The 17,463-nt window shown below is 36.0% G+C and overlaps 3 protein-coding genes across 4 annotated transcripts; all 3 read left to right on the top strand.

The window, feature by feature from the left end:
- Positions 1 to 4,574: 4,574 nt before the first annotated feature.
- Positions 4,575 to 7,806, top strand: LOC119998442 (AT-hook motif nuclear-localized protein 1-like). The gene is made up of 6 exons (XM_038845774.1): positions 4,575 to 5,341; positions 5,730 to 5,797; positions 5,913 to 6,044; positions 6,610 to 6,771; positions 7,146 to 7,483; positions 7,562 to 7,806. The coding sequence occupies exons 1-5, from the start codon at positions 4,867 to 4,869 to the stop codon at positions 7,464 to 7,466; spliced, it is 1,158 nt and encodes a 385-aa protein (XP_038701702.1). The 5' UTR covers positions 4,575 to 4,866; the 3' UTR covers positions 7,467 to 7,483; positions 7,562 to 7,806.
- Positions 7,807 to 9,247: 1,441 nt separating this feature from the next.
- On the top strand, positions 9,248 to 13,840 carry LOC119998144 (enolase). The gene is made up of 17 exons (XM_038845373.1): positions 9,248 to 9,467; positions 9,843 to 9,906; positions 9,992 to 10,056; positions 10,166 to 10,213; positions 10,399 to 10,485; positions 10,565 to 10,645; positions 10,873 to 10,974; positions 11,054 to 11,134; positions 11,506 to 11,580; positions 11,724 to 11,786; positions 11,882 to 11,959; positions 12,331 to 12,525; positions 12,706 to 12,756; positions 12,857 to 12,945; positions 13,081 to 13,132; positions 13,243 to 13,299; positions 13,436 to 13,840. Exons 1-17 carry the CDS (start codon positions 9,402 to 9,404, stop codon positions 13,514 to 13,516), a joined length of 1,335 nt encoding a protein of 444 aa, XP_038701301.1. The 5' UTR covers positions 9,248 to 9,401; the 3' UTR covers positions 13,517 to 13,840.
- Positions 13,841 to 14,236: 396 nt separating this feature from the next.
- On the top strand, positions 14,237 to 16,943 carry LOC119998331 (splicing factor U2af small subunit B-like). 2 transcript variants are annotated; one of them, XR_005468221.1, is made up of 6 exons: positions 14,237 to 14,637; positions 14,740 to 14,826; positions 14,926 to 15,007; positions 15,945 to 16,070; positions 16,176 to 16,334; positions 16,413 to 16,943. XR_005468221.1 is itself a non-coding variant. In XM_038845633.1 (5 exons), the coding sequence occupies exons 1-4, from the start codon at positions 14,404 to 14,406 to the stop codon at positions 16,055 to 16,057; spliced, it is 516 nt and encodes a 171-aa protein (XP_038701561.1). In that variant the 5' UTR covers positions 14,237 to 14,403; the 3' UTR covers positions 16,058 to 16,070; positions 16,176 to 16,943. The 2 variants fall into 2 exon arrangements, 1 of the variants encoding a protein (XP_038701561.1); XM_038845633.1 differs by having other exon boundaries at positions 16,176 to 16,943.
- Positions 16,944 to 17,463: the final 520 nt, after the last annotated feature.

The following is a 17,463-nucleotide window of genomic DNA, read 5'->3' as shown; positions in this document are numbered from 1 at the left end:
ATAGGGGATCTTGGTGAGACCGAGGCTACGTTTTCAAAACTATATATATTAACACATCTCTTGATGTTAATACGAATTGATTGAAAGTTTTATTTTTTTTTAAAGTTTGATTATTGATTACAAATGAAGAAAAAAAATAATAATCAACGCACATGCAGAGAAGCCAAATAAAAGTCTGATTCAATGTATTTACAGCTTTTCCACACCTTAATAATTATAACTTTGGCAGCTTTATTTACATTAACATTAAATGTTTATTTTTTATTTTTATAATTAACCAAATATAGGCTGGTCCCCATCCCCCAGCTTCCTCAAGAGAAAAAAAAAAGTTATTTTAAAATCTTTCTTTCTGGAAATTTTTTTTTTCCTTTTTCTTTGTCTATCAAGGGTTATTGGAAAACAAAATAATTTTTTTTTTTTGGATTTTTTTATCCTCAATGAAGGACAAAAAAATAAAATTAAATTAAATTTTAAAGAGCCTTGATAGTTGGAAGTTGGAACTCTCTTTCTTTCTCTCACATGGCCATCACAATTTCCCTAAAACTACTCTTTCTCTGTTTTATAGTTTGATTATTTAAAATTACTCGATAAAGTAAATCGTTTCGTTTAACCATGCCGTGTAAAAGAAGAAGCAGAAATTTTATATATATATATATATATAAGGCTTCTTTTATGTAGGATTCCACACTTTATTTAAAATGAGGGATCCATCTAATGTCATTCATGCACTGATTCCATCACGTGTGAGGAAGTAAAGTGAGAATCCCTGATTTGATAATTTTCATATATATATATATATATAATAAAATAAAATTATCATGATGATGAAATCTTCAATTTCAATTCACTTCTCCCTTTCTTCTTTTTTTTTTTTCTTTTTGTTTTTATCTATCTTGTCCGTTGTGCCAGCAGGTGCAGGACGTCCGAGTATGAATGTTTTTTCCGAATCCAAGTCCAAAATTAACAAAAACGTGGAAGACAGTGCAACAAGACAAAGTAGCTGTACACTCGAATCATCAGTTAAAATGGTAAGGACGGTATATATATTCCAGGATTCGAATCCCCTTTCCAATTCAAAAAAATACAAAATAGCTGCTTAATTTACTTATTTAGACAACAAATCTCACAAATGTAACTCTAATTATGTCCACTTTATTAAACTAATTAAGTTGTTCTTGGGGTGTTTTCTTTTTTGTTTGTCGTTCGTGAGTTCTTACTTAAAAGTTAAAACTATAACTCTAATTGTAGTTTCAACTTTACAAATGTTAAAACTTATATCTCACATTTATTAGCTGTAATTTATCAATGATGTTTATAAGTAATGTTTAAATCCTTCTCAACAAATAACACCTTTTTAAAGGACAAAATATGCGGGCCTTATACCGAGAGTAGACAATACATCTTCGAGTTGTTAGGGTTTGGGTTATGATATGCTCTCACGAGTATCCGATATACACATGGTATAAGAGCGAATGCTTGATTCTAAAAGACCTCTACCAGTATCCACTTGTTGCGCATTGCATAACCGAACTCACAAGTGCGAGGGTGTTCAGTTTTGTATTCCACATCGGTTATGTGTAAACCGCTAACGTGATTTATGAGTAAAGACCCAATCTCTCTCAACCAAAAAGATATATTTAATGGACAAAATCGTGTTGGCTTAGGCTCGAAACAGATAATACATTTTCGAGTTGTTTTTTATTTAATTTATACAATGCTCTCACGAATATCCTACTTTATAACTTATGATTCAAGGAGGTTATGATTTCAAATCCCCTTCCCTTCGACAGTTTGACCTCAAAATATAAAAAGTCGTTATGAGTTGCACTTGCATGGCTCAGGCACGATAATATTTAGTATTATAATTTTATTACATTTATTACTGCCGTTAATTATTCAGTTTTAAGTTAATTTTCCTAAAACTGCTCCCTCCTATTGAAGAAAGGCATCCAAATTAAGTTTATTATTCCCAAACTTGGGCTTTGAGTCTAAGGTTTTCTCGAATTTACCCCCTAAATCAATCACAATAGGCAATCAACCCAAGAAGGATCAAGCGTCCTTCCCCATGCATTGCCAAATTACGAGATAAGCAAACACAAACTTGTAACAAAAGTTAAGTGCAAATTTGACTTGTTTATAAAAAAAAACGAGCTATATATGGATACGATCATGACGGCCCGATTTTTTAATTCACCTGTAATTTGGTATTCTAAATGTTTAAATTTCTTGCTATATAGTCATTTTTTGAATAATCAAAATGAAAATGAAACATTTTAAGAGTATTCACATTGTGTTTCTTAACAGATTCTCTATTTTATCTATTTAAATATCATTTTTGACAATTTATAAATTATTTATTCAACAACAACTGTATCAGAATCTCTAATTTAAATCTTTACATTATTAAAATATGAATTTACTATTATTTTATTGTTACTTATATATTACATGAATGAGTGAATTTTAATTCTTATATTATTTAATGAGTGAATAATATAATATTTAAATTTTTTAATGGGCTGATTTGTAGTGAACGTAACATATTGAATGAATGAATTTTAATGCTTATATTATTTAGTGGAGTTATTTGTACCCTGTAATATAGTGACGATGCAATTTGGTCCCAAATCGTTCAGATCAAGAGTATCACGTGATTTTGAATTTCTGATGATCTCCAGTCCGTCCGATGAGCATCAGATTCCAGATCATGCAACCAGGAAGAGGGAATAAGAATTCGAACGCTGTTTCATGAAGCAGAGAATCATAACTGCATTTTTTTACTGTTAATTGAAGAAAAGAAAGTTTGCGTGTTTGGTCCGGCCAATCTACGGTCTGAAAATGCAGCTCTTGTGTCGACGTCAATGCTCGCTTTTTCAAAGTTTTAGAACTCGTTTTTATTTTTTTAATATTTATTTTTCTCTTGCTGTCTTTTCACGCTCGTATTTGTGAATAAATATAAAAGAGCAATTAATATATTTTTGAAAATGGAATAACAACAATTTATTTCTGTAAAAAAAAATTGTAGTAGTAAGAGCAATCATAATGGTGATTTTTTATTGAGGCATAGGTAATGTATAGAGATTTGTGTTTTGATGATATGATTATATTGAATGATGTGTTTTGTTGATGTAATTGGGCCAACAAAATGTACTGATTTTACTTTTTGTGTAATAGAAATAGGACTCAATATTAATTTTGGTGTAAATGTGTTGTTGTAAAGTAAAATGAGACCCAGACAACCCAATATATAGGCATGACAACTCCCATGCCATACCAATTGACGAATTAAATATGTGTCATTGTAGCATCATGTTTTTTATTGGCCCATCAAAACCCACTTTTATATCATCCATGCCCCCTTATAAATGATTGAAAATTATAAAATTAGAGAAAATTTTATGGAAATAATAAATGTAAAAAAAAATTTAAAATTGGAGTCCACTTTTTTTTTGGGTGCAAAAAAAAAAAAGAAGGTTAAAAAGAAGGCATTATTTTATGGCGCGGGTTGATTGCTTTAACAGCGAAGCAATCGTTTGACTGTATTTGCTAATCCAAACAAGTTTTTGCAGATTTCTAAAACAATCTTTTATTGACTTGGGTCTTATAAAAGTAATAAAATTTAAAACAGAGGACAATACTTCACTGTATTTCCTACATTGCCCTTCAATGTTGATCATTATCCAATGTATTTGTCAAATTCAGATTGTATTTAATGATACATTGTGATGATAGAATGAATAATGCCTGTGGCACGAGGGTCGGGCACGTGACACGGATAGGCCGAGTTGACACATTGAGCAAGGTGCCAAACAGGCTCACCCCGAGCCACTGATCTCAAGGTAGAGCCAACGTGATGAGTCGAACTAACGACACCTGAGTTGTGTGGATGAGTTGAGAAGACATTTCAATACTAAACCGAGCAGCATCACCTCAGAAAACAATGACCAAATACTAAGGGAAATCGAGAGTCCTAAAGAAAACTGACTTCAATTAAGAAATGAATCAAGGTGAGATTTACCATATTCAAAATCTGTGCAAGAATAGTGCAGAAAGAAATTTACTCCTATCAAAATTAAAATTCCCAAAACTCACATAAAAAGGGAGCCTCGAGTGCCATGTAAATGACCTTGAACCCTGAACTCTTGATTGATAGACTTGAGAGAGAGAGAGCTCCAAAGAGTCTCCAACAAAAGCATCGCGAACTGATTTGAGTTTCGAAGAGATCCTCTGAGAACGAACTTAGATCCCTTGTAACTCGTATTTTCTAATTTACTGTAAGTCAAGAACAACTATCCTGACCATCTAATAAGTCACCAAAAACCGAGCTATTTTTGACGTCTATCACATTATTTCACTTTTCATTTGTATGACAAATATTCAAACCCCACCACCCCTTGCTTGTTTACTTAAAAAATAATACTAGTATGGAAATAATGTCTATTTCTATTATTTTGAATCTTTGATATTGCTAAATCTAAATATCGGCAACCCAAAAAAAAGTAAAAAATTGAAAATTTAACGCTTGCTTATTAAAATATTTAAGCTCAAAATTGACAAGTAGGGGAAAAAAAAAAATTGCAGAGGAAGGGTAGCTTCGGCATCTAAAACACGCTGGTATAACGGTAATTTTCCTCGTGACTTCGAAGTTTGCAGTAGAGTAGAGAAAAAGTTTCTGTATTTTTTTTCTTTCTAAACACCATTAATGGAGGGAAGTTTGTAAAAGTCTCTCTCAGCAACCAAAGTTAAAAAAGCTACGCATCACAGTTTCTACTTCTGGCGCCATTTGCACTCGATCTTCTCAGTTCAAAATTTTTCTAGAAACAAGACAGAACAGTGTATTCGTCGCTTTGCCTTGCTGAGTTGGGCATGGAGGAGAAAGAAAGCACGGTTTCTTTGTCGCCGCTAAACTCGGAGTCCGAGTCACCACCGCCGGTGAGCAGCGGCGTAGTGCCACCGCCACACATGAACTTGGACATGAATATGAATATGAGCATGGAGAGTTGCCTTGGCGGTGTGACAACCAACACCACCACACCACTGCTGCAGCCTCCGCCACAATTGAACACCACCACCACCACAACAACAACAACGTCAGGAGGAGGAGGGGCTTTGCAAGGGAGTGGTACCGGCAGTGTTGATTTGTTTGGGAGGAAGAAGAGAGGGAGGCCGAGAAAGTACGACGCGGATGGGAACCTGAGAGTGCCCTACAAGGCGGCAGCGCCACCTGTTTCGCCGCCATCGGGTTTTTCTTTGTCTCCATCTTCGGCTCCGGAGTTAGCTTCCAAGCGAGGGCGAGGCAGGCCTTCTGGCTCTGGTACCTGGCAGGTTTTAGCGTCTTTAGGTGAGTTAGGAAGGAATTACCCACTCAAAATAGAAATAGGGGACTGTTTAGGACTTTTTATGTTCACTGTTTGGTTGGTGAGAAAATGATAGGAAAACTAGTCTCGGTCTTTAGCTATAATCATGGATTGAATTCACCCAACTAACTGTGAAAAGAGAATCTGTAATTATTTCTTTAGGCAGAAAATTTCTCCGTAGTTTTCTCATCAACAAAACAGCTAACATCTATGATCTAGACTGGACATGACCTAGAAAATTGCGTGATAATTTAATGTCGTAGGATGAATTATGAAAGATGGCATCTGCATTTCTCTTTGATTTGAACATTTGTGCTAGTTTTCTTTGTGTTTAGCTGTAATTTTCTTAGATGTGAATTTTTGTCTGTGAAGGAGAATTGTTCACCAGTACTGCAGGAGCGGACTTCACGGCTAATGTGGTGACCGTAAATACCGGGGAGGTAATTTATATGCATCTCATTCTGCTTGAGAAACTGATAATTAGTTATATGCACTGAAACCTTATTCTAATGGATTGTTTGTAACTGAGAAGTGCTTGATGGGGGTTGCTTGCAGGATGTTGCTGGGAATATCCTATCATTTGCGAAGAGAGGTCCTCGAGGAATCTGTGTTCTCTCTGCCAATGGAGCTGTTTCCAATGTTACTATTCGCCAACCTGGTTCCTCAGGCGGTATCTTGACATATGAGGCACGTTCTTATGTTTGTTACTTTGTTTAGTTTGATTTCTCTTCATTTTCTGTCTACATTTCGTTTTTGTTTTGAGTGCGCTGCGCTTGGATTTCTCCTCTCCCTTGATGTGTATGAGTAGATTCAGCAGACACCGTAGTGGTTGGATGTACTTTTGGTACTCTTTTATGCGGTGGTAATGATGATTTTCCAATCATTGGCATAAATTTGTCCTCAATCCACCATTTAGGCAACACATCAAACCAAGAAAAAGGCATAAATTTGTCCTCTTGACCGCACGATCTCTCTTGCCATTGTGACTTGGGTGTTAGTTTCCTTCCTTTCGTTTATGATTCATAGAGATTGACACTTGTTGAACATTTCTTTTAGCTGCAAAATATGTTAAAATCAGAGTGTAGGTTATCCAATTGCATTCTAAAACAGGCCTATAATGAAGCATGTAAATGCTGTATGAAGTTTTTGCTTACAGTGATCTTAAACTTAATAGTAGGGTTGATGATGTCATAAAGACATTGTTTATTTTTGTTGGAATTGTCTTGAATATGAAATCGAACTCTCTTTGCAGGGACGCTTTGAGATTTTGTCCTTATCAGGGTCATACACAATCACTGATTCCAGCAATGTGAAAAGTAGGACGGGTGGATTGAGTGTTTCATTGGCTGGTCCTGATGGCCGCGTGGTTGGAGGTGGTATTGCTGGTTCACTGATGGCTGCTAGCCCTATCCAAGTAAGTCCTCTCTTTGCATTTTGGCCCGTTTAAGTTACTGGCAAATTCATGATTACAGATTTCTCTATAGTGTTACTGTTTACCATGACACTGCTCATTTCTGTTTTAACACAGTGACTCAATTCCAAATCTGTAGTCTTTTATTTTACCTCAAAACACATTGATGGAACCTTTGTAGCTGTTTCTGGGTTCGATGCTGATAAGACTCGTCAAATCAGCAAGTAAAATGGGTTTAATCCAAAAAATTTTGAACTGATTTTTCGGTAATTAAACTCTCGTTGATTATAGTCCATTGGAAAGGGAAGCAAACCCGATTTCAAGATCATTAACCACTTCTTTTGTGTGATATACGTTCACTTCACATTATTTGCTAGATTGTTCTTGGAAGCTTCACGCCGAATGGTTACAAGGCTCATAAGAGGAGGCACTATCGTGAGAATGCAACGGCGGCTACAACCATTTCCCCAGGAGATACAGCAACTGCAGCAACACAAATCTCACAAGCAAAACCAGTTTACGAATCCTTTGCAACATCTCTATTATCAGAACAAAGACATGTTGAAGCGGATGATAAAGCTAGTGATAAGCTTATACCCAATGTGGCGTCTTCCTATAGCGCGGGCTGGAATGGTGTAGAGCCCTTGCCAAGCCAGAGGCCATCTCCTGACATCAATGTGTCTTTGCCCAGTGATTAGGGAATTAGATGTACAAGGTATGCTACTTGGCTCTTTATTTGTTTATGGTTTGGAGAAAATTTATTGCTTCAATAACAGTCCAATTTTCATTTCAGGTTATTTGAAGGCTGACAGGACTACTACTGATCAACATTATTTTATTGCATTGTTGTTGTAGCCTTTAGAATCTATTTACTGAGATATTCTTGCACTTCTGCCTGATAGTTAGACGCTGTTAATTCTTTTTTACCATGGCATTAGACATTCTTAAGCCAAGGCACTGATCTGGATGATTGACATATAATTATGGATAGTTAAAATGTTTCTGCCAAATTTAAACAGTTTTTGTTTGTCTATTTTACTTGCCATGAGAATTCTGTTTTAATTGTTTCTGTGTACCTTATGCTATGTTTGGCAGTCTAAAATAACTTCTATTCCAAGATAGTGTGTTTTTACCTGCCAAACACACCATCTTTGGCTTGAACGCATCGATTTGGGACAAAAAATGTTTGATCGAGCAGTATGTTATCTTATCACTTAATTGCTATGAGTTCAGTACTGTTGAAGCTGTAGGGAGTTATTTTTACACCCGATGCAATGCGATTGACCGCATTTTTTATTTCAAAGAGTTCAATGTTCAAGTCGTAAGGAGTTACGGCCACACCCGACTACCTTATCACTTAACTGCTGTGAGTTTAGCAATGTTGAAGTTGTAGGGAGTTTTTTTTTACACTCAATGTAATGCGATTGACCACATTTTTTTATTTCAAATAGTTTAATGTTGAACCTGTAAGAGCATCCACAGTAGTAGTAATATAATACAGCACTTCAAAATCATTCTCTCTTCTCCTCTTTCCTATGTGGCACAATTTAATTGGATGAGTGGGTCCCATAATAAACACTATTCATCAACACTCCATAAATTTCAACACTCTATATTCATTTTCTCTATTTTCTCTCTCTTCCTTTTCATCATCTCTCCTTTTCTTTTCATCTTCTCTCTCTTTTTTTTCATCAACTCTCTCTTTCTTTTAATCTTCTCTTTCTTCATTTTCATCACTTCTCTCTTCATTTTCATCATCTCTCTCTTCACTATTCATCAACTATATATATACTTCAACTCTTAAGTATCATTTTTCCACAACTAAATTTTCAAGTGTCATTTTTCACCCATTGTGTGCATGTAGCGCTTTATTTATCAAAAAAAAAAACATTTCAAGTACTTGAAATACACACCATTATACCCATTGTGATGGTATAACACTATATTTATCCAAAAAGTATTGTTAACAATGTTAAATATAGCACTATTGTGGATGCTCTAAGGAGTAGTAAGTTACTTTTACACTCGACGCAATGTGATTTATAGCATTTTTTTATTTCAAAGAGTTCAATGTTGAAGTTGTAAGGAGTTACGATGCAACGCGATTGACTGATTTTTATTTCAAAAGATGATATTTTTTTAAAAAATTCTTGAAAATGATAACCAAGGCCTAGCAATTGAGTTAAGCCCTAACACACTAAGTTTAGGAAAATGTCTCGTTGATAGTTTGTAGGTGGGCTTGCACATATATATCACTCGATAGACACTTGTACACTTGTTTAATTGATGTGGGATATATTTTTAAGATGTTCGATGTATCTCACATGATGCACATGAAAGTATAAAAGCTGAGATAACATTTTTTTTTTTTTGAAATAAGAGTTTGAGTAGGGGATATGATTCGAATTCACATCTTAATGGGTGAGTGATCCTTACATATGACCTGATTGCGGTTAAACCAAATGGGCATCATAATAATATCTTATAATCGTACGGTCACGATTAAAACGTTCTTGCTCCTCTACATAAACCTCGAGCTTTCCTTCTGGGCCTCGCAGCTAATCTTTCTCGTACTTTCTCATAAACCTCAATTGCCTCTTCTCCAAATCCAGATCTAAGCCTTTCAGCTAGCTATGGCAACCATCGTAGCCGTCAAGGGAAGACAGATCTTTGACAGCCGTGGAAATCCAACCGTCGAGGTTTGAATCTAGACTGGATTTCTCTCTGATTCTAATTTCTCGATACTCTCGAAGTCACTCTCTGTGTGTAGTATCAGTGGAAACGGTGATTTCTATTTTTGCCTGTTAGAGTTTGAGATTTGTAGGTTCTGGTTGCCTTTGCTCTCGTTTTCGTTCAGATTGATAGCTCGCGGCTCGCCTAGCATAATCAAGCTCGGCGAGTTGTCAATCATTGAGCTATCAAGATAGACAGTGTTACAGAGCGTTAACTCTATTAACTACTAATCATTGATACCGCTAATCTCCGATAAATCAATTGTATCTAATGTGTATTTTCGTTTTGAGTGCTCCAGTGTTGATTTATGTCAATAAATGTGGTTTATTACTTTGTTATAGGTTGAAGTGACAGTGTCAGATGGTTATGTTGCGAGAGCTGCAGTTCCAAGTGGTGCATCCACTGGTATATTCTTAACTCACGCTTTGAATGCTATTCATACATTTAGGGGAAATTTCATTTGTACTAAACTATTTGCTTGCTTTTTAAGGCATCTATGAGGCCCTTGAGCTTAGGGATGGAGGCTCAGACTACCTTGGCAAAGGTGTATCAAAGGTAGGTTTTGTTTTTTCCCTTCCATCCCATCTATCAAGAATTTGATAATTTTACCTTGTTTTGATCTGGCAATACTCGTAATGCTGTTTCTATGTTTTTATGTATGTAGGCCGTTGGAAATGTCAACAACATTATTGGCCCTGCATTGATTGGCAAGGTAGGTCAAAGATTGTTTTTTCTAAAGTAGACGTCCATGTTTTCTGAATGCTAATTATCACTAATAATAATAATTAATTGATCCATGAATTCACTGGAATCAATGATTGATATCATAGAAATGTGGTTTTGAAAATTGATATCGTTCCCTGCATCTTAACAACAGTTTTGTTTCGCTATCTGCAGGACCCAACGGAGCAGACTGCTATTGACAATTTCATGGTTCAACAACTTGATGGAACTGTGAATGAGTGGGGTTGGTGTAAACAAAAGGTACTTACCTAATTGATCCTATTCACTTTCATTAATTTACTATGATTCATGTTAACTGGAGCATCAATTTTTTTCCCAGCTTGGAGCAAATGCTATTCTGGCTGTATCTCTTGCTGTCTGCAAAGCTGGGGCTCATGTCAAGAAAGTTCCTCTGTACAAGGTATTATAGTAATTGATGCATGCATGGGTGAGACGCCACAAAACATATACCGAGTTATATAACAAATTAGATATAAGAGATGCTTGAAGACGTAAAAAGTAATCAGTTGACACAAATTGATTTAGGCATCTGTATAGGCTCTAATGATGGGATGGATAGCTATACCTTTTATGATTTTTTTGTCGTTTCTTGGGAGGTTTGATCATACCTCAATATTCTTGATGCAGCACATTGCCAACATTTCTGGAAACAAGAAGTTGGTTCTACCAGTTCCTGCCTTTAATGTCATCAATGGTGGATCCCATGCAGGAAACAAACTTGCCATGCAGGCATGCCTCCCAATGTTTTCTGTGACTATTTTCAAGAATGTTCCTTTCTATTGAGGTTCTGATTCATTTATGCATGCAGGAGTTCATGATTCTTCCTGTAGGAGCTTCCTCTTTCAAAGAAGCCATGAAGATGGGTGTAGAAGTATACCACCATTTGAAAGTGAGTTTACAACTGTTGTTTTTCATAAGTTGATGACTAATGGTCCTAACATATCTTTTATAATTAACTAATCATTCTATACTGGTGATATACGAGATCAAATGCATGGCAAAAGAAGTTTTTTCATTTTTCATTTTGGAATTTGTGTATTAGTTTTGTTGCTGGAGACATTATAATTTGCCTTTATAAGTTATTTTGGGAACTTATTTCATCCTTCACAGGGTATTGTATGTGTGTTATCTACTTGGTAATGTGAATGTTGTTTAATTATTTTATTTGGATTTTATGTAATCTCGGCTTCCTTGTCTCTCTTATACTTATTCTAACTGCACTGCCTTTTTGGGGGGTTTTACCTTTACTTAATATTACAGGCCGTTATTAAAAAGAAGTATGGCCAAGATGCAACAAATGTTGGTGACGAAGGTGGCTTTGCTCCGAATATTCAGGTTGACCTTAGCTTTATCAACCATCTGGCACCTTTTGCTTTTCCACTGATAGTTTGAATTCAATCATCTTGAAATAATATAAATTTTCCAGTTCTCATCAGTTGTGACTAACATCTTTGTGATGTCATTTTATGCGATTCCAGGAGAACAAGGAAGGACTTGAATTGCTCAAAACAGCTATTGCTAAAGCGGGTTACACTAACGAAGTGAGTGTACCCTTCGTATTCGTTATGAAGTTTTGTGTTTTGATACTATTCACCAGAATAGGCACCAGAGACTGATAATTGCTCCCATTTGTTAGGTTTTTATTGGAATGGATGTTGCTGCATCTGAATTTTATGGATCAGATAAAACATACGACCTGAACTTCAAGGAAGAGGTGAGTTATCCATTGAATGGTAACTTTGATGAATTGCAGTTTTGTGAATTGGTTTGAAGGCCATCTTATAATAAAGAGTACAATAAGACTGGAGCTGGGTTTAAATGCATGTGTTTAGTTCTTGAGAATTTGTTTTTAAAAAGGTTTAGAAGACAAAAGTTGTGAAAAGATAAAATGAGAACTTGTAAAGTTAACTGAAACTGGCACTCAGGTCATGTTAGTTTAGACTTTGGTGAAGCTTCTAGAAAGAGAAGCAAAAATAAGGAGAGATTAGGGACTATATCTGAGGTCCTAATTTCCTATATTCAAGTACTCCCACCCCACCCCTGGTTTTTACCTATATCTTTTGTGTTTCTTTTTTTTTGGAGCAGAACAATGATGGTTCGCAAAAGTTATCCGGAGATGCTCTCAAGGATTTGTACAAGTCTTTTGTCTCTGAGTACCCAATTGTTTCTATTGAAGATCCTTTCGACCAAGATGATTGGGAGCACTATGCCAAGCTAACTGCTGAAATTGGTGAAAAAGTACAAATTGTGGGAGATGATCTTTTGGTCACCAACCCCAAGGTTAGCATGCATTGTTATGTGTGTTTATAAATATATAATATTTTAATGATGTACATATTCTCAGTTTACAATTTGAATAGTTAGCTTTATAGATTTATTGAGTGATAAAAGAGAGCCAGTGATTGATATTTGATTCTCTGTTTTGACTAACATATCACTATGTGTCCTATTTTTGTTCAGAGGGTTGAGAAGGCCATCAAAGAGAAATCTTGCAATGCGCTTCTCCTCAAGGTTCTGTGGGGTTATTTTTCTTTCATGGCTTCTCTAAACTTTTGTACTCGTGTTTCTTTCTGTTGACAATTTGCAACTTACCGGCCTGTGTCATGAACAGGTTAATCAAATTGGATCAGTAACTGAGAGTATTGAGGCCGTAAAAATGTCCAAGAGAGCAGGATGGGGTGTCATGGCTAGTCATCGCAGGTTTGAAAGTTGATTTCAAAGTGCAATCAGACGTGAAAATAATATTTTTTAATTGTGATTGAAAGTTCTAGTCACTAATTTACCCGTTCAAAGAAAAGTGTGTTTTATCACTAATTTCGTCCTTTTCGGTTGCAGTGGTGAGACTGAGGATACTTTTATTGCTGATCTCTCAGTGGGTTTGGCCACGGTATTTACTTCTCTGGAATATGGACTGAACCTAGTAAATTGTTAAAGCCATTTTTTTTTATCTATTATTTAATCATACTCACATAAGTTCATTGTTTTTCTTTTCACCAGGGTCAAATTAAAACTGGAGCACCATGCAGGTCGGAGCGTCTTGCAAAATATAATCAGGTTATCATCATACCTCTCTGCATTAGCTTTAATAAAATGAACAAGGATCTAATGAATTAGTTACCGACAATACTTTTGGTGTCTACAAGACGTTTTGGGCGTGATTATCTAAATAACTGTACGTACTTGTATGTAGCTCCTTCGAATTGAGGAAGAGCTTGGCGCAGAAGCAGTTTATGCTGGAGCAAGCTTCCGCAAGCCCGTTGAACCCTACTAGAGTTTTGAGAGTTGGATGATAGTTTGCAAGCCTGTTGAACTCTACTAGAATTTTGAGAGTTGGATGATAGTTTGTTCTGATTTCGGATCTCCCTTTTTTGCCTCTGTGAAATAAGTTCTTGAACATTTTATCAAAAGTGGCCTTTGTTGAGCTTATTCCTCTGATTGTGACGAGGGAGAGCTCAATACAAATCCGATTAGCCCAAAATCCAGAAAAACTCGGGCGAGCCCAAAAATAAAATAGGAGCGTAAGTAGGGTTGGTAAAATTATGTCATGTTCGGGATGATTGAACTTGTTCGACTCAAATTAAATGAAGTTTGAAAATGAGTTATGTATGAAATTTAGATCTGGAAGCAAAATTTTTATTTGGTTTAAAATTGTGTTCGGGTCTAAACACATAATTTTTTCTTTAGTTTACTTGTTCTGATCTTAATTCGGATTAGATTTTTATCTAAATTTAAATCAATTTGGGTTTGATCATTTAATTACTTTTGAAATTTAATCGGGATTCGGGTTTAAACAGATAAATATTTCGTAAACATGTGATGTTATCTGTAAATATATATATATATGTTATCTTACTTGGAACGAAGTCGGAACCGATTTTTTTTCCAAACCTAACCTAAGCATAGGGCTTATTTGTATTAACGTATGTTAATATAAGAAAAGAATGTATAATGGGTAAATCAGCCAATCCCACCAAAAAATAACCAGTCCTTAATCAACTTTGATAGAATAAATCTAAACCAGTTACGATAAGGAGACCGGGTTTACCTCTACTACTACCACTACTAGTATATAAACTGTATAGAACAAATCAAAATCGGTCAAAACTCTTAAGTTGATCTAATCCCGTCAGTCGGTGAAGGCAAGGCAATAGAGAATCCATGGCGGAACACTTGGTATCTATATTCGGTACAGAGGACAGAGTGAACTGCCCTTTCTACTTCAAGATCGGGGCCTGCAGGCATGGCGATCGCTGCACACGGCTTCACACGAAACCTACCATCAGCCCAACCCTTCTTCTCTCCAACATGTATCAGCGTCCCGACATGCTCGCCTCTGGCACAATCGATCCCCAGAGCAACCTCGACCCCCGCGAGATGCAGGATCACTTCGAGGTAACCCTAGCCCCTGATCTTAAGCTCATACACATGTTTGTTCCCCCCCCCCCCTGATTTTATTAAACTATTTGTCAACTATTTTTGATTACTTGGGTACAGGATTTCTATGAGGATTTGTTTGAGGAGCTGAGCCAGTATGGTGACATTGAGAGTTTGAATATCTGTGATAATTTGGCTGACCACATGGTATTTTCTTTGCCTGCTAGAATTTGTTTATGAATTTTAAACCTAGTTTACAGTTTTCATCTCTCACTAATTTTGTTGTTTATGTTTCTGTGTGAGAAGGTTGGGAATGTTTATGTCCAGTTTCGTGAGGAAGACCATGCTGCATACGCTCTTCAAAATTTGAGTGGAAGGTTCTATGCAGGTAATTGTTTTGTTTTTTTATATTATTTATTTATCACTCTGACTGATCAAAATTTTCCCTCAGGCAAGCTTCTTGTTGGTGGATGGGACTTATTTCAATTAATTTATAGATAAGAGATTGCCAAAGTATTTGGGCCAGCTAGATTAATTTGGTGTTTCGCTATGTGGTTCTTATCCTTCTTTAGATTTAACAAAGTTACACACTCTGCCACTCCTTGTGTGTCCAGTCCTATTTCTTGTGAGTTCCATCCGTGTTATTCATAGTTTCTCTTTTGAAGTCTCTAAAATATATTTGCTGTTGCTGTAACTTTCATGTCTTCATTCTTGACTAGTTTTATCGAAAATTTTAAGTATGTGGAGGATGTAGGAACTCAAGATACGACACCATGTTCTTTTCTTTTTGATTTTTAAACGTTAAAATGAAAGAAATCTTCTTTGAGGCTTGTCAGTGATGAATTTGGGATCACTGTCGACTTCGCTCACTCTTTCCCTATTTGAACTCCCTCTCATTTCATCAGTCAAAAACATGGGTTGTAATTCGCCTGCCTCCATTTCGAGCTAGATTTCAATGCCCGTGGAGTGTGGGCAAAGTTCTTGCTTTAATTTAAAAATTGTTGCCTTCTGTTGAAATGTTCCTCATGGCTTAATTAGTTGTTTAATACATTTCATTGAGGTACGCATGCCATGGAAGATTACATCTTCTGTCTTTAACAGCTTTAACAGCTGTGATTATATATTTGAAGTGAAAAATTCGTACTTTCTTCTATAGTTGTTGGTTGGTCATTGTGTGGGCTCCCGTAATGACAGGTTGATAATGATCTTGTGTGATTTTAGCCACAAGCTTTTTCATCGTGCTTCCTAATAGTAGCAGTTGTAGTTGTAGCATTGGTCATGCATTTCTCTTGCACTGACATTTTTGTCACCTATTAAATGGGTAGGGCGTCCAATCATTGTAGACTTCTCTCCAATTACGGATTTTCATGAAGCTATGTGTAGAAAATATGAGGAGAACGCATGCAGTCGTGGTGGCTACTGCAACTTATCCATCTGAAGAAAGTTAGCAGGTGAGCTGATTTTTCTCAGCACCATATGTTACGTCTGATCATTTGTTTTCATTTGGTGGCTTGGTGGCTTAAGCAGTTCCTTTTTTCGTGGCTTTAATGGAACAGGGAAACGGAGCAACCAGAATCTGCTGATCAAATTGATAGTACTTACGATGACAATGACGCGAATGGCAGCGAATTTGCAATGAATGGGGGTTTTGTTGATAATCCTCCGCAGCAATAGTGGTGTTGCTGTACATCTACCGGCATGATCAGAATTCTATGGTCCATTTCTGATTCTTTTATTGAACTGATACTGGAATATTTTTTTTTTCTGGAATTAAAGATTATAGTATTATACAGCTTTTCCCAGCAGAGATGGAGAGGCTTTACGAACTCATATTTTCATGTGTTCATGACGAGGGCAGCGAGGATGAATGAAGTCACAGGAATTTATAATTTTCTTTTTCTTTTTGTCAATTTCCTTTGGTAGTTTTGATCTTGTGGACTTTGCGAGTTTTGCAGGTTCAGGATTTATTACCTTCATGGATCGGGCCTCGACCTTTTATGTCAGCTCACCTTGATATTTGTATACAGGTTGGATGTCCTATGCCACAGCATATTTGCCGGACTTTGTGTGCAGGTTGGGATTCCTTTTTGCCTAAATAGGGTTCTTACCCAATACAACTTTTCAATAATAAATTTTGTATTCTGGGAGTTAGAATAGCATTGTAAGACTCTTCAAGAACATTTTATCAATAGTTTCCTTTGTTGAGCTTACTATTCTGTTCTGTTTGGGATGAGGCAGTAGAGTAGAGAGGTTGGAACAATGATGCCATGATAGGGGGTTGTCGATTTAACTGGACTCATTTGTGACAAAATATTTTGCTTAGTGTGATTATTGTGAAGTGGAATACCATCATAAACAGGATGAAAATGTTTGGAATGCTAGGCCGCCATAAACAGGATTTGCCAATTTTGTTAGTGCGATATTACAGGGTTGGATGATTATGGTTTACATAAGAACAATGTTTAAGACCCCAATTATTTTTACCTAAGTTAAGTTCCTACTTTTTGAAAAATGTTATGAGCTGGATTGTATTCATTTATCCAAAGGGTAAGAGAATTTGAGGTCCTAAACACTCGAATCACCATTTAGTTGAATTACAAGAGAATTAAATAAAAAAATAAAAATAATGGTCATCGTTGAGAGTATCCGACAACACCGTACTATGTTGGGTTATATAAATTAAACAGAAAATAAATAATCAAACAAACTATATCATGGTTCTAGATCAAGGATCTTGACTTCTCCTTTAGAAGTCGATCTCTCTCAAATTTGGGAGTCATATGATTCAAATATATATAATCGGAATACACTAGAATCAAACCTTATTCAAACTCAAAACATGAA

The sequence above is a fragment of the Tripterygium wilfordii genome, chromosome 5 (genome assembly GCF_013401445.1).
Source record: "Tripterygium wilfordii isolate XIE 37 chromosome 5, ASM1340144v1, whole genome shotgun sequence".
Lineage (NCBI taxonomy): Eukaryota > Viridiplantae > Streptophyta > Magnoliopsida > Celastrales > Celastraceae > Tripterygium > Tripterygium wilfordii.
The sequence above is the reverse complement of the archived record's forward strand: the minus strand, read 5'-3'. Positions and strand labels throughout refer to the sequence as shown.

Excerpts from the sequence above, each read along its gene's own strand:
- LOC119998442 (XM_038845774.1), top strand. The coding sequence starts at position 4,867 with ATGGAGGAGAAAGAAAGCACGGTTTCTTTGTCGCCGCTAAACTCGGAG. Across the intron at positions 5,342-5,729 it reads GCAGGTTTTAGCGTCTTTAG|GAGAATTGTTCACCAGTACT; the intron begins GTGAGTTAGGAA and ends TTGTCTGTGAAG. Across the intron at positions 5,798-5,912 it reads TGACCGTAAATACCGGGGAG|GATGTTGCTGGGAATATCCT; the intron begins GTAATTTATATG and ends GGTTGCTTGCAG.
- LOC119998144 (XM_038845373.1), top strand. The coding sequence starts at position 9,402 with ATGGCAACCATCGTAGCCGTCAAGGGAAGACAGATCTTTGACAGCCGT. Across the intron at positions 10,214-10,398 it reads GCCCTGCATTGATTGGCAAG|GACCCAACGGAGCAGACTGC; the intron begins GTAGGTCAAAGA and ends CGCTATCTGCAG. Across the intron at positions 10,486-10,564 it reads GGGGTTGGTGTAAACAAAAG|CTTGGAGCAAATGCTATTCT; the intron begins GTACTTACCTAA and ends TTTTTTTCCCAG.
- LOC119998331 (XM_038845633.1), top strand. The coding sequence starts at position 14,404 with ATGGCGGAACACTTGGTATCTATATTCGGTACAGAGGACAGAGTGAAC. Across the intron at positions 14,827-14,925 it reads ATAATTTGGCTGACCACATG|GTTGGGAATGTTTATGTCCA; the intron begins GTATTTTCTTTG and ends CTGTGTGAGAAG. Across the intron at positions 15,008-15,944 it reads GAGTGGAAGGTTCTATGCAG|GGCGTCCAATCATTGTAGAC; the intron begins GTAATTGTTTTG and ends TTAAATGGGTAG.